Here is a 15698-nt window from a genome sequence, read left to right as displayed (position 1 = left end):
CTGACAAGACAGAGCTTGTCCTCACTGGTGGCCCCTCCAATCCCTGGTCCTCAGTCCATTGGCCCCTTTCCTTCGGCCCTCCACCTTCCCCGGTTCCCTCTGTTCGGACCTTGGGCATCAAGGTCAGCAATGATCTCTCGATGCACGCGCACATTAGCTCTGTCGTATCCTCTTGCTTTCTCTCCCTCCGCCTCATCCGTAAGATTTCCCGGTTTTTTTCTGTTGATGCCCTTAAAGTTATCATTACTGCCCTCATTACATCTCGCCTGGATTATGGTAATGGCCTGTATGTAGGCATCCCTGCCTACGAGACCCGTCGTCTCCAGGCCATCCAGAACCAGGCGGCCCGTCTTGTCCTTCGTCTTCCGAAGTTCTCCCACATCACTCCCGCCCTTAAAACCCTTCACTGGCTCCCCGTTCAGTTCAGGTCCCAGTTCAAACTTGCCTGCCTGGCCTTTCGGGCGCAGGCCCGGTCCGCTCCTCTTTTCGTCAACTCTCTGATCTCACCTCATGCCCCTCCCCGCTCCCTCCGTTCTTCCTCCCTTTCTCTTCTTCACGTTCCCCGCTTCCGTAAGTCCCGCACAGGGGGCACCCGCTTCTCTGTGCGCGCTCCCCAGATCTGGAACTCTCTTCCCCTCTCTATCCGTTCCATTCCCATCTTTTCTCACTTTCGGAAAGCCCTCAAAACTTTCTTCTTCCTTCAGGCTTTCCCGAACTAATTCTCTCCCGCACCTGTTAGGCAGATACTGATGTGTTCCTCAGCGCCAGGAAGCCGCTTGGCCACAGAGCGCTTTATAAGTTTCTTTTTCATTTTCATTTTTCATTATACATAACTGTGAGTAAGTAAGATTTCTCACCTGAGATACAAGCCTCAGAATGTTTGTCAAGCTTATGTGTGTAGCTTATCTAAGAGCTAAATCATAGGATCCTGCTAAGTTGATATTCTTTCATATCCTTCTAGGCAAGTCATTAAAATCTTTTTTGTTAAGAAATTATACGTCCACCACAATGTGACTGTGATGACAGGTTATCAGTTGTATAGCACACAAACAACAGAATATAGGAAAGTCGTTCAGCAAAGATTATGCATCAGAAGGCGACAAATAATGTCTTAATCCACCTTTATTGATAAAATACATTTGCTTTACATTACACGTTTCCAGCCATAGATTTATTTCAAGCATCAAGATTAAAAAAATAATGGGCTTGTGATGGACCTATTTCAATGTACAGAAAAAGTGAAAAGTTCTTGAATCCTTTTACATTTACAAGTTTCACTGAAGGAACAATAAATGAATACAATGTACTCCTCATTCCCAAGAAGAGATAAATAAAATACTTTATATTTACAGCCTATGTACCGTCGCAGTATTGGCTTATTACAGAACAACCTAAGTGAATGCCCCAAAACTGTCTTGCTCCACAGATTCCTTTGAAACTTTTAGCCACTATTTAGTTTGAAATCAGTCAAAGATGTTAATCTTTCATGAAAACTGATACTTTAATTATAAAGAGCCAGTACAGTCTAAGTAAAAACTAAGGGTCTGAAAAGATTACAAAATGCTCAGTTACAGAAATTGAACTATACTTTCCTATCTTGCACTTGTCACTAATCACACCACAACAGACATGGGGCTGACTTTTAATATTTTGTATATAAAGAAACAACTAACGGAAGAGGTTTCAGTTTGTTTGAGAAAGTACACAGCAGTACTTCTTACTTTGAGTGATGGGACTTGTCATAGACAGAACGTTTGCTATTTCTTGAAGCTGCTTTTACCATTATCTTGTGTGTGTTTGGTCATGACGACCTGGGGCTTTAAATAAAGCACAACCTGTACAATAGGAGTCAAATTAATCTGCCAATTATTCTCTTCAATAAAGGTCCTTGTTTCTTTCGCTCAAACCGAGAACAGATTATAAAAGTAATTTCTCTTGACAGTAACGTTGGTTGCTCTACAAAAGTAAGACATAAATGTTTGTTACGTCTATTTTAGTAAGAGCAGGCAGATTATGCAAATAACTGAAATTAAGCCAGCTATCAGATTACCCAACTGCTATTAGGAATGAATACAACTTGGTTTAAGAAGGAAACAATTGCTCTCCTAAAGATATCTGAATATGAATCCAACTTATTAACCAAAAAGCAAATGCAGAGTAAAGTAGTGGTGACAAAAAGCTTATCAGTGTGCTTTAAAACAGAATTGGTCTTTTTACGGTTAGGATCAAAGGTTTAAAGTTGCATTTATAGCCATTGCTATAAATGTTAAAATAGAGATTTTCTCAAACCTTTCACATCAATATCCTATGCATGTGGTGCTGGTTATAGCCATGTAGAGCTTTTCTATTATTTTTTTAGACAATGGTTTCTTAATAAGCAATGCAACAAAAAGCAAGACACTTATTTCTACATAACAATTTGGCAGTACATTCTATGAGGTTTCACTAATAAAAACGTTTGAAATCCTACCCCATTAATGCAAGCAACACTAATGTTAAATGCACTGCAAGCAAACATTTTGCAAGAAATTCTACAACATGTTATGGAGGGGCCCATTTGTAATGTAAACTGTGAAAATAGTTCATAATGAATCCTGTTAACTTATAATCATAAAAACTGAATCTTGGCCCCATTGTGTTTAGTTTCCAAACTACTGCAGGTTCCCTCAACTTATGATTCTATTAAGACTGATGTCTACTATAAGTAATTAATTACCCAACATTAATCACTTGCATATAAAAATAAACCAGTTGTACGCGTATGTCTTCCCTCTCAGAGGTCAGAGAACAAATTTACAATAGGAAAAGTCAGTAGTCTCATAATGTACAGCTAAAATTATACCACAGTCTATTTAGAGTGTTTGCCAGGGTATCAAATCATCCTCCCCTCAAGTTAGCGTATCAAAGTTGGTAAGTAGGGACAACCTTTGGATAACAGATGTACGCTTATGCTTTGCATGAATATATATTGCTTTATCTTCTCAATCTATACTGGTGCTTTAGTGGCTATACAAAATGTAACCTTGAGAAAGACGTGAAACTTTCAAACTTGTCACAAACCTGCCTTTGGCAAGAAACAGCAAAGAACATAGGAGAAAATTGTACGTTGTTCTGTCACTGTTCGTTTGCTGGTGCCACGTTATAGATGAATTGTGATCCTCTTTCATGTTTGGATGAACACAAGCTCAGCAATTAACTGCCATGAGTCCTCAGCTTTTCCTTAGACTAAGATCATTGCTAGTAACTAATGTAGACAAAGATGTACTCTCAGAAGTATCTTCTTTCTTAAGATTCAGGAATGATTCTCTTGTGATCTGAAGGACTTCCCTTAATGTTTTGTTCTCCTGCTGCAAGAGTATAAAAATTAACATATTTAGAAGGATTACGTTTTTTTCAATACTTAAACAGAAAACGAAAAAAAGCAAAATAAATCAGCTAAAACCAAGTGGTTGTTTAGGGCAGTAGACGTTGTAAACATGAAGAGTACCTAAAATGACCTGTTACTCAGTCCTACCAGCCCTCCAGCTCCCCCCAGCTCTCACAGCTGGCCACCTTCTCACAAGGGCAACAGTCAAAGTTCGGATGCCTGTGAAGTGCAATGGGCTTTATTCAGCTACTACCTTAGACTTCAAAGCTTCCCTATCAGCTAGTAGATAGATCGTTTGAGCTCCCCTCACCACCTCCCAATTCAGTCTCTACTATGCTCATGTGGCTACTCCAGACCCCATTCCTTTCTAAATTTGAAAAACGTTCAAATCAAAAAGCAAACAAATGTAATCAAGCACCACAAATAATGATCAAATCCATCTGAGACAGAAAATAATGTTTAAGAGTTCTTGAATTCAAAAAGACTTATGTAAAATGTAGAACTGGAGATCTAATGCAGCAGAGTGTGAATAAGGGACGATGGTGAATAAATATGGTAAGCATAAGTGAGAGGAACCAAGAAAACCTAATGAAGTAATGATCAGTACGCAATAATTAGAATGGTGAATGTGGTCTGGTAGAAGGACAGTAATAGGGAAAACAAGGTAAATGTGTATAATACCTGTTGACACATCTTTTTCAGCCTATTATCGCTTTCTACGTGAATTAAATGGCAAGCTTCCCCATTGGGGTCTTTTGATAAGCCTGGGCTCACCGTGCATGTCTCAAGCAAACATTCTAGGAGGCAATTCAATTAAACATTCTAAAGAACACAATCCTGAAACTTTACCAGTACCTATAACTTGAAACATGCAAAACAAAAACAGGTCTTGCGGATTGGCCTTTTCACTGAAAAAATGGTTGGAGGAGGAGCTAGTTTTAACACCATTCTAAGGAAGGTTATGGTGCAAGGAAAGCAAGCTAATCTGACAGATCTCCTCTAAGGATTCCTAGCACTATGCTTACTTGGTTGACACGCACAAGCTTAACATATTAGCACTCTTCTGGAGGGACCCTTCCATGCTCCAGACAACTTGCTACTACATCCCATCCTCTTGCAGGCAAAGTACTCTTTAGTCCATTGCCAAACTGACTGTCACCTCAGAAAAAATAAGTTACTTACTGTACACTGTGGTTCTCCAGTACTTATATCTTTTATATATTCACATGCTTGAATCTTGTCCATCGTCATGGTGGGAGTCCCACGGTAACAGTAAAATAGCAGTATCAAAGTTTAAAAAATGATTCTCCTTTGAAATTCAATAGCATTTAGTAGCCAGTTAACCTTATTGAAGAACATCCAAACTCCAGCCAATCACATCACAGGCCCACAATATCCATCCCCTGCAGGGCCATCATGCCTCAGATTTTGAGTACAAGTGCAGTTAGTAAAAGGATAGAGGTATGGAAGGTCAACCTGGAAGGAGAGGATGGAGGGCCGCATTTGAATCTATAAAAGATTTCAAAACTGGAGAACCACAGTGTACAGGTAACTTGTTTTTTCTCCAGTATTAGATCTTTTATAGATTCACATGCTTGAATCAGAATAGCATACAGTACATAGGAGTTAAAGGAGGTGGGAAAAATGGGTAAACCATCCCACCATGCAACCATAAGACTATAACCAGAATCGCAAGCAAACACTGCAGTATCTACATATATAAAAATATAACAAATGTCTAAATACAATTAGCAAAAGCTCAAAACAGCACCATGTGAAGAAATAATAAACCTCAATGAGACGAGGCCTACCTTAAGCGAACAGACTTCGTAAGGCCGCTTGGTCTACAGCAATATCATTCTTCCGCCAGGCATCCAGGCTGTAGTGCCTTGTAAAGGTATGGACGTTTGTCCATGTCGCAGCCCTGCAGATGTCGGGTAAAGACATTCCGACACATAGGGAAGAGGACGTTGCCATTTTCCTGGTGGAGTGGGCAGTAACTTTAGACGTTAGCGGGCATCCCGCTCTCTCATGACAGAAAATTGTAGTAGAGGAAACCCAGCGTGCAATAGATGCTCTAGTCAAAGCCTGACCCTTCCTAAGGGCAGAGAAGGCGATGAGGAGCTGGGTAGATTTTCGAAATGGTCTTGTCCATTAGTAAAACTTCAAGCAACGTTTGATGTTCAAAGAATGGAGAGCTCTCTGTGCCGGTGAAGACGGAATAGGAAAATAGGAAAAAAGGAAGGCAGGACCACCGGTTAATTTAGATGGAACGTGGTAGGTACTTGGGATGAAGGAAGGATTAGTGCGGAGCACCACCCTGTCGAAACTGCAGATAAGGCAGACAAGGCTACATTGCAGCGAAGGCCTAAATTTTGCTAATGCAGCTAGCAGATGCGATGGCTAAGAGAAAAACCACCTTCCATGAGAGATACTTTAAATCGTACATGTGAATCAGCTCGAAGGATGATCTCATGAGATGTGACAAAATAATGTTCAGTTGCAAGAGAATCGGAGGGGGTCGAGTTGATGAATAGGCTCTAAAAAGACCCTTCATACATTCTTTCACCAGTCTTTTGGACCATAGAGACAACTGATTTGAACGTCTCCTAGATCTTGAAATTGCTGCTAAATGTACTTTAATCGATGAGTGGGAAAGCCCAGCCTTGGCCAGAGACAAGAGATACAGCGAAACGTCCTCTGGATGGGACAAGAGAGGATGACAAGAGGCTTGGCACACCAGGAACAGTGTCTTTTCCATTTAGCCGAGTAGCACTTTACTGTGAAGGAGCTCGGGCTTTGCGAAGTATTGAATGGCACTCCTCAGAAAGAATTAAGTCTCCAAACTCCGTGTGGTGAGGAGCCAAGCCGACATGTGAAGTGTGTGAATCTGCGGATGAACCACCAGGCTTTGGTCCATGGAAAGCAGATGTTCTGTTGGTTGAAGACGGATTTCTAAAGACTCTGATAGGAGAAACAGCTCTGTGTAACAGCACTGTCTTGCCCACGCCGGGGGCAATGAGAATAATGCAGCACGGTTCCCGTTTGATTTTCTGTAGAACTTTCGTAATGAGCGGGAACAGAGGAAACACATAAGCAAACCTTCATTTCCAGGAAAAATGCAAGGCGTTCCCCAGAGAGCCTGGTTGAGGAGATCTGCTGCCCTAGAATTCACATTTTTTGTTGAGTGATGTAGCAAATGGATCTAGGGTTGGTAATCCCAAACACTGAAACACCCTTACCAGCTTAACGGCATCCATCTCCCATTCATGACATTGTTTGGTGTCCCTGCTGAGGGAATCGGCCCATTTGTTCTGCACTCCTGGAATGTGCTGAACTTGAATAGATATGGTGTGGTGAATTAGCCCTTTACAAATTCGTTGCGCTAGGCTTAACAGAGCCAGATACCTTGTCCCCTCTTGTTTCCGCAGACAGAACATTGTAGTGTGTTTATCTAGGTACCTATATTGATACTCCTATTTCTGACCCTTGTCCGGTTATTAATTCACTAGTGTCCATACAACGGCACAGAAACCCGTTTTCAGATTAGGTCATAGCGCATGCTGTCACATTAAGCAAGCACTATTCCTCCAGCCCCCTAGAACGCACACCGAGTTCTCAAAACAAACCAACCCATCAGCAGACCTGGGAAATCCCCCGCAGCTATTGTTTTGATTTCGCTCGAGAACTCCTAAAAGGAATGTAAGAACGACCAGTCCTTATGACATTCTTACTGACGTCTTATGTCCATCCTTACGTCAAACTCGGCACCTTTCAGGTATAAATATACTGACGCTGCCCTAAGCAACGACACGGTGGTGATGAGCTTGGAGCAGCGCTACTTGCTGGAGAGCCCAGCTGATGCAGGAAGCCCACGGAGGCTGCCCCTCCCTTTTTGACGCGCTGAGAGAGACGCTGCCTTTTCTCCTGCCGAGAAATCGAGCCTCCGGCGTTTCCGGCTTACCTTCGCGGGTAACTGGGATATCGAGTCCTGAGAGAGAGATACCAGCCCTCCTGCCTTCTAAATCCCAGGTACTGAGCTGACTAACCCCTTACAGAGAATTCTTGAGTCAGATTCTTGGCAAAACAAACTTAACTTAAACTGCTACTTACTTACTCCCTCCCATGTATTAGCCTTAGGTCAGGTACACCGGGGTAGGCGTAGTTAGAAGCACCAGTTGAGTACGATTAGTCAATGTATATATGTATGTATATCTTTTATCCATTTTAAAGTATCATATGGCTAAGAAACCATATCAATGCTTTTACAGTATTATTTTATAATCCTGCTTTTACTGTATGCACTTTACTTAACCTTAAGTATTGCAACTGTAGCGATTCATTTCTCTTGTATGAGAAAAAGAGACTGATCAATAAATAACATCTTTTATTGAACACGGCCATCTCTTCTTTCTCTACGAACTGGTGGAACTAAGTATGCACGTATTGACTGAGTAAAATAGCTGTCTTTTGTTTTCACACGACTCTGGAGATATACTCTTGATTAGGGAGAGCAAAGTTGTCATGTTCTATGGTTGTCAGAAACTAAATCCCTTCTTGTCTATCCAGGGAGGTTAAACTCCTCCTCGCCTATTCGAGAAAGTTTCTAGTGAACTCTGAGCTAGCTGGCACACAAAACTTAAGTCTAATATCGTCAGTAGAAGACCTAGTTAACCTCTGTCCTACGTCTATACTATTGAAGATATTATTCCAATGCGCAGAGCCTATTGGGAATATAGGAACTACACTACATGGCGCCCAACGGTTTGGTAAGGCGATAAAACTAACGCAAGGCATTAGAGTAACTCAGTCGTGCTTTTCCACACAGACCCTTTCTCCCATAAAACTCCAAAGACGTCTGGAGTGGGTCAAAGGTTAAAATCCGCCAAACTTAGTAGGAGGAGACTCCTATGTATAGTTTTTGGTTTATTCAACGTTGAAGGATACACTGTTCCAAAACATTGTGCATCTAATCTTTGTTTCCGTGGAAACCTGATCTGCAACAAAACCTTCCTGTCAGTAAAATGTCAGACGGTGAAGGAGATAGGGAGACAGCTAGATTAGCAGCTCAACTCCTAGCGGATGACACAAGTCTCCTACAGCAAGACCTGGAGGCAATACTCATCCCGGTCAGCATAGGAAAAACTATAACTTTAAAACTTATAGAAAATGGACTTACATCAAGAGGTGGTACAGTCATATTTGTAATTGAGGCACATGAATATCGGCAGACAGAGGTATTCTATTCATGGATAAACTTTCCAGCAGCAAACGCTGTAACAAAGGAGTTCCACTATTACAAAATAGAGGAACCACCGGATGAGTACACTCCTTTCGAGGAGGTGGAAATACCACTCAAATACCAAGAGCACCTGCTCTGGTTTAAAGGCGCCCTAAAACATAATGATCACATCACCAGGCTCGGTCCACTAGGTAGACCAGGAGCAACGTGGCCGGTTCTAGCCAGCTACACACCACATCCAGATATTGAAAAAATGTCAATACCAGAACTTTTAGCACAGTTAAAACAACTGATTAAAATACACAGACAATTAGCCCAATATGTAATGCGGACTTCAACAGTCCAAACAGCTATTAAAATCCCACAGCTGCCCCCTCATCAGGGGAACACAAATAAAATCACACCACAGAACATACAGTCCTGTCTAGGTAAAGTACCCATTAAAAGGGAACAAATTCCATTCTGGTTAGCACAGAAAATCACTCAAATAGAGGCAGTATTCCCGGATACTCCCCCTACTGAGAAACACAGAATTCGGACTATCTGTCTTCCAATGGGGATTGCACCACATGTGGAGGACTGTGACACTTGGGGTACAGTCTTTGCTTCCATTTACACAAAAACACATGGTGTTCCGTCCATGTCGGTAATACCAGAGGTGCTAAAGCAGATTCAAAATGAATACGGTCCAGAACCTGCCTAACTCTGGGTATGAAATTACTGAAAGACTTTAAGCAGGTCTCGGCAATATTATTAGCCAACATAAAGGGGGAAGCGGCTAATGTGTCAATCCGCCAAAGGTTGAAGGAAACAGATATAGCAGACCAACCATTTGAACTTGCCAGAATCATAGAAAAATCCTATGAAGAACTAGGAAGAGATAGTTTGGGTGGGAAACCAGTGAAACCCAAACTAATTGAAAATCCTGAAAAGGTATTTATTAAAAATACTCTATACACTCCAAAAAAGAACTGGGATGGAAATAAACAATCCACTCCCAAAGAGAAGAAATTCCAGTCCAGAGGAAGGTCTCCTCGGCGGAGAGAAAGATCTCCAGACCAAGGACACAAGTCTCCCCAGAGGGAGCCCTCTGAGAAAAAATACAACCTTAGAGATAATTTGAAGAAACCTGATAGATATCAAGATATTGATACACGTCCATCTCGATCTTTTCAGACTTCCTCACAGAAATCGGAAAGAAGAGGACGGTCAGAACACAGGGAAGAGCACGTCAAGTCCAAAGACAAGGAGCCTGCTCATCAAAATAAAAATTTACAATTTCCAAAGAAGAAGGTAGCCAGTATTAAAGTAATCAAACATGCCGAGGATCCTGAGGACACAGCTGAAAAACGGAGAGTGGGCTCAGACAATGCTAGACAGCGCAGCAGAAGTGAGCCTAGCTCGCAAGATCCTGATGAATCATCTGGAGACAGTGGACACGAATGAGTACATTCAGGTGGAAACTGCAGATACCAGAGTTAGCAAACCTCATAAAATATATGAAATAACATTACGTATAGAGGGAGATAAGACTAGGAAAATAAGGGGTCTATTTTGGGATAACCTCTCCAAAGGCTATGACATCCTTTTAGCTGAAAAAAGACTGGCCACCAGAGTTTGTCAGGGAGTGCCCTCATGGCGAAGAAATGATTATGCCTGCCTTCTCAAATCACATTCCAATACATAAAAAATATACACTTGTAAGAAAGTGGGCAGTAGCCCAAGCTCCTGCATTATATAAAAACCATGTAGGATGGGATGAGGACTCACCTCCTCACAAAATCCAGTTAAAAATCTCAACCAACTGCACAAAGGCAGTACCCAATTAAGCAAGAAGCTAAAAAACAGGTCAGGGAGATCTTGGATCAACTTGAATACCAGGGGGTGATTGAAACATGCACCTCACAAATGAACAATCCTTTGTTTCCTGTCTCCAAACCAGATGATTCATATCGTCTAGTTTTGGACTACAGACACCTTAACTCATGTTGCAAAACTTTTGCAGTACAAAACTCACACAGTGCAGCACTAATGAATAGCATAGTGCACAAAAAATACAAAACAACATTAGATATCTCTAATGGATTCTTTTGTCAAAATATAGCACCTGAAAGCAGATATTTGACTGCTTTCTCAATAAATGGCTCGCAGAAAAATTTCTGTCGTTTGCCCCAGGGGTTCAAGAACAGCCCAGGATTATTCTCAGCGAGAGTAACAGAGTTACTACAAATGTATGATGACGAGGCATTATCTTATGTCGATGACATCTATCTAACAGATGATGACTTGGATACTCACTTGAGAAGAGTGAACACCATAATACTTGGGTTCGCAGCAGAGGGTTACAAATTCAACTTCAAGAAGTCAAGAATTGCCCATCTGACTGTCCTATTTTTAGGATATGAATTATCAAGTGAAGGCAAAAGCCTGGCAGACAATTTCCTGGAAAAATGTGCTGTAATCCAAGCACCAAGAACGCTGAAAAACTTACAATCAATACTAGGTTTCCTGAATTTCGGAAGAACTTACATTATAAATTACGCGGAGAGGGTTAAACCTCTCTATGACTTAATAAAACCAGATTTTAAAAGAATCAATTGGACTCAAGAACACACAGAAATTTTGAGATCTTTACAAACAGACATGTTAGTTAAAACAAAACTACAAACACGCGACAACACACGCAACCTTGTGATTCGGGTCATCCCAGGAAGATGCGGATTCACTTACCTAACCTCTAATGAGGGAGAAACGGTACCAATAGCATACAAATCACATTTGTACACAGAAGCTGAAAAGACATTCAGCATTAAGGAAAACATTGTTCATGCGGTTCAAACAGCTGTAGCAAGAGAAAGATACCAAGCTGACGGCAGACAGATTACAGTCAGAACAGCAGAATCGGCCTTTGAGGCATTAACAAGCCCATGTAATTTACCTACTATGGCACTAAATCCAAAATGGATACAATGGGAAGATTCTCTTGCTACAGACAGAGTGAAATACTATTTTGACCCGGAAATGAAAAAATGAATAAATTTAGAATATGAAAGAGAATATCCTCTGCCTAGCGACATTCTGCCCATACAACTTTACGCCTGCGTAATATACAGAAACAGTTATGCAGAACCCTCAGTTTGGGGAAAACAAGCCTACAACGCCACATGCGATATTGTAAAAGACGTGTGGCGAGGAAGTAAATTGAGACCACTGTTTACAAAAACACACTCAGTGGAAAATAATTCAGAACAACAGACTGAAATAATAGCGTTAAAAATGGTGCTAGATAATGCCGATCGCGAATTCCCGACACTAATAGTGTGCGATTCGTATTACTGCGTCAAATCATACAACGAAGACTTGCAGAAATGGGTTCAAAACGGTTACAAAGATGACACAGATGCCACAATAAAGCAAAAATCGCTTTGGGAACAAGTAGTTCTTTTACAGAAAGAACTACCAAAGACTCACGTGATACATTCATTGAGTCATCAGCGTGATGGCGTTCACGCTGCAGGGAATTTATTGGCTAAGACAGCCACAGCGGAAGCAACTAAATCGGCTCCCGTAGCTACAAAAAAGCGTTCAGGAAAATACATTGACGGGGAAACAATACTGGCGGTGAAAACGTCATCAAAAGGCGACTGCTCAGCGCTACCCATCAACTATCCACTCAATTATACATACATAATCGATGCGAACTCCGTTCCTTTTGCTCAAATCCCTGGAGTGGGGGATAGAGTAATTCCAAACACGAACAGGAGAGGCTTGTTAATAGCAGACGCACATATGGGTGAGGGTCTTAGACACCTCAAACTAAAAGATTCTCTGGAAGAATTGCAATCCACATACTGGTGGCCAGGAATGAGCCTGCAACATCACATATTTGCAAAAAACTGTCCAAACTGCAACAGAGATCGCAGTGGCGACCGAGACGGTGTTTTACCATGGCGGTTCGCTCAAGACAGGATTAAACAATAAATATATAAAACCCAGTAGGATTAATGCGCAAAATTAACATATAGAGACTATCATCACTTAAAATGTAGACCCCAGCTCTCGGCTGACGTCTGAACTGTTATAAAAAGATTTGCGAGTCTATAATGGCATATACGCATGGGGCATGCTACATTCTGACCATTGCCCTGCTTTTAGCTCTTGAGCTTATGGGGGGTATATGGCCAGCATGGGCATTGCATTGCGGGACTCTTATCACTTCCTTCCTGAGGGAAACGGGATGGTGTAAAGAAAAAACCAAGGCATAGAGCAATCTATAACGGCAAAGGTATTAGGTTCGGGAGCTGGGAGGGTCAAACATTTAATAAGTGTCCAACGTAGTCTTAACAATCTACCAAGAAATTCTCTGAAAGGTCTCAGTCCGTACGAACTATTGTTTGGGACTAGAATGTTAATCCAGGACCTCGACAGTCAAACTTCAGTGGTTAAAGAAAAATGCTTTGATATCAAAGATCGTTTGGCTATTTTACAGGACTTAAAAGAAAAGAGAAAAGACCTGAGCAACATAAAGTTGAAGCAACAGCCAACAGCCACTGAAGAGAAACCACCTGTCCCAGCAAGGCCTGTCTGGATTCCAAAAACAGGGGATCTGGTCAGAGAAGATTGCGGTAAAGAAGGAATTTGGGCCTTCTTACAGAAAAGCAGTACCTGTTTTGTCTGTCAACGGGACAAGATCAGTGGTATTACCGCCCCTTGCTGGTAAAAAGGAGAACCGCGTTGTATCCATCGACCTGGTTAAACCACAATCATGTGGCCGATAACAAGTAGTAGGCCAAGTGGACTCCCAAGAAGTAGTAGAACCCCAAAGTTTGCTACAAATACAGAGGTTCAAACTGAGAGACTAATCACAATTGATAAACCTACAGTGAAACAACAAGGACTATGCAACAAAGCCATGGAACTTAAACCTCTTGAAACCCAAATTGAAATCTTAAATCAAGAAACACCAGTCTACAATGATGTAACCACAGACTATGCTAATGAAACAAAGAAAATTCAAAAAGCAAAAAAGAATCCAGAAGCAATTAAAACAATTGACAGAACAGCATCAGGCTACTTCATCAACTTCGATGATTTTTCTGAAGATCCAAGTGAACATGGAGAACAGCCGACAAAAAAATCTTTTAAAAAACAAAGCAAAGGAACTCATTCATCAACTAAAAGAAACGTATCTGATTTCTCCATGGATTGAACTTTGGGTGGCACTAGGAGTATTCATCCTCATACTTTGGCTCATCATGGTACTATGCTTGGGACATTTCATTGAGGGAAAATATGTTATAATGGACACAGCAAGTCAGAATATCAACTTGGTCCTGAAACCACACAAGTCTTCACACATCGAGAAAAGAGATCTTTCTTCAGTAAACTTCACAGCCAACCCTATATCCGGTGGGGTAGCATGGGACAAAACTGATTACGAAATCTATGGTCCGGTTGAGCTCCTGAAGTATCCTCATCAATTCAAGATTTCATTGAGTGACTTTGTAAAACCAAGCACATTCTCTGATGATTGGGACTTTAAAAGTATTAATGATATGATGTCAGATCTAGTGATGTCAGCTAAATTTACAGGACATGATTATTTACAAGGTTCATCTAATTATGACCAGATGTATTGTTATAACCACTATGGTAACCATTTTCTGCATAAATCTGCTCAACCTAGAAATGTTTTAAATTACAACCAATGGGAACATTGTGCTACTCCACCAAAAGGCAGTTCAAAAACATTTTATGATAGATTTTCATACTTCTCAGGGTTTAACACAAGTGATGCAGAAACGTTTTATTTTAGACTGTTAAATACGACAGGAATGAAAACCATGCTTACAAACACAAAATTGATCTATTCAGAGACATTTTTTGAAAAAATGAAAACATTTGGTTATGATTTTTGGAACAAAAATATTGAAACTAAGACAATCTGGGGTACAAGAGATTGGCAAGTGCAAAGTTTAGAATCATTATTTAGAGCCTGCATGATCCCAGAACAAATTATATTTTTGAATGATACAATTCAACAGACAACCTGTCTTGGCCTAGCCAAAATTAAAGACTTAAACAAACCGTCTATTCCAAAACCAACACCCGACAGTAATAGCACTACAGATGTTGAGATAGACGTATCCCATATTTTAAACCAAAACAGAACACATCCTGATTGGAAGAAATGGTTGATCTGGCCCACAGACACAAATAACTGTCAAGATAGATTCCTGAACGAAAAACAGGGGTTCACATTGACCAGGCCAGACCCTAGATACTCCCAGAGACAACATCCAGGGATTGTAACTACTTACAGTGTAGGGAAACTCTGCCTCGAATGGCTACAAACATCCACACTAGTTGAAATTAAGCAACACTTGACTTTACTTAAAGAAGGTGCTGACTTGCGTGATTTCATTATGGGACCACGCAAACAGCGTCAAAAACGTTTCATAGCGGCCTCTATATATGCAGCTTACAATGAAGCTTGGAAAGTAACTCAAATTGAAACAGCAGTGAAAATACGGGAAATTGACCGTGTTAATTTGGAAAAATCACCTTCTGTTGTGGACAATGGGTTAATAACTCTGTCTTCCAGAATATATTCACTGGACAGTATTGTATCATCTGCAATCGATATAATAGAACAAGACTTACTGATGTTACAACACGGTCAGTCCCAATTGCGTTCTATTGTACAGCTTGGCTGGACGTTACAAAATCTGCGTTCAGGCTACGTGCCTTGGCGTTTAATCAACACAACGTCATTATTCAGTATCTTTAACCTTACTGATAACCAAATCAGTTTGGCACAAAAGGGTGCAGAGTATACAATTCTGAGCATTGAAAAACTTGAGAGATTACCATTGACAATGTAAGAGCGACCTGTCATTGAATGGATAATACATGGGATAATAACTATTCCGATAACAACTTTCCAGTTTCGATACTGTCAAAAATATATACAGGCAGGCCAGTATGAAAGGTTGGGTAAAGGATTCATTAAGTCAACATGGAACTTGCCTTATACACACACATGTTACAGTGATAAGGGACAGAGTGTATTTCTTAGTGGTAACAATT

General features: G+C 40.9%; 1 protein-coding gene across 1 annotated transcript in view; it reads right to left on the bottom strand.

The window, feature by feature from the left end:
- Nucleotides 1–1104: 1104 nt before the first annotated feature.
- The window catches only part of FGFR1OP2 (FGFR1 oncogene partner 2), a 266925-nt gene continuing 252331 nt past the window's right edge, over nucleotides 1105–15698 (bottom strand). Inside the window, exon 6 of the mRNA XM_078674121.1 lies at nucleotides 1105–3347. Within this exon, the coding sequence (XP_078530247.1) occupies nucleotides 3210–3347 (138 nt within the window). The 3' untranslated portion in view covers nucleotides 1105–3209. The remainder of the gene's footprint in view (nucleotides 3348–15698) is intronic.

The sequence above is a fragment of the Lissotriton helveticus genome, chromosome 1_1 (assembly GCF_964261635.1).
Source record: "Lissotriton helveticus chromosome 1_1, aLisHel1.1, whole genome shotgun sequence".
NCBI lineage: Eukaryota > Metazoa > Chordata > Amphibia > Caudata > Salamandridae > Lissotriton > Lissotriton helveticus.
The sequence above is the reverse complement of the archived record's forward strand: the minus strand, read 5'-3'. Positions and strand labels throughout refer to the sequence as shown.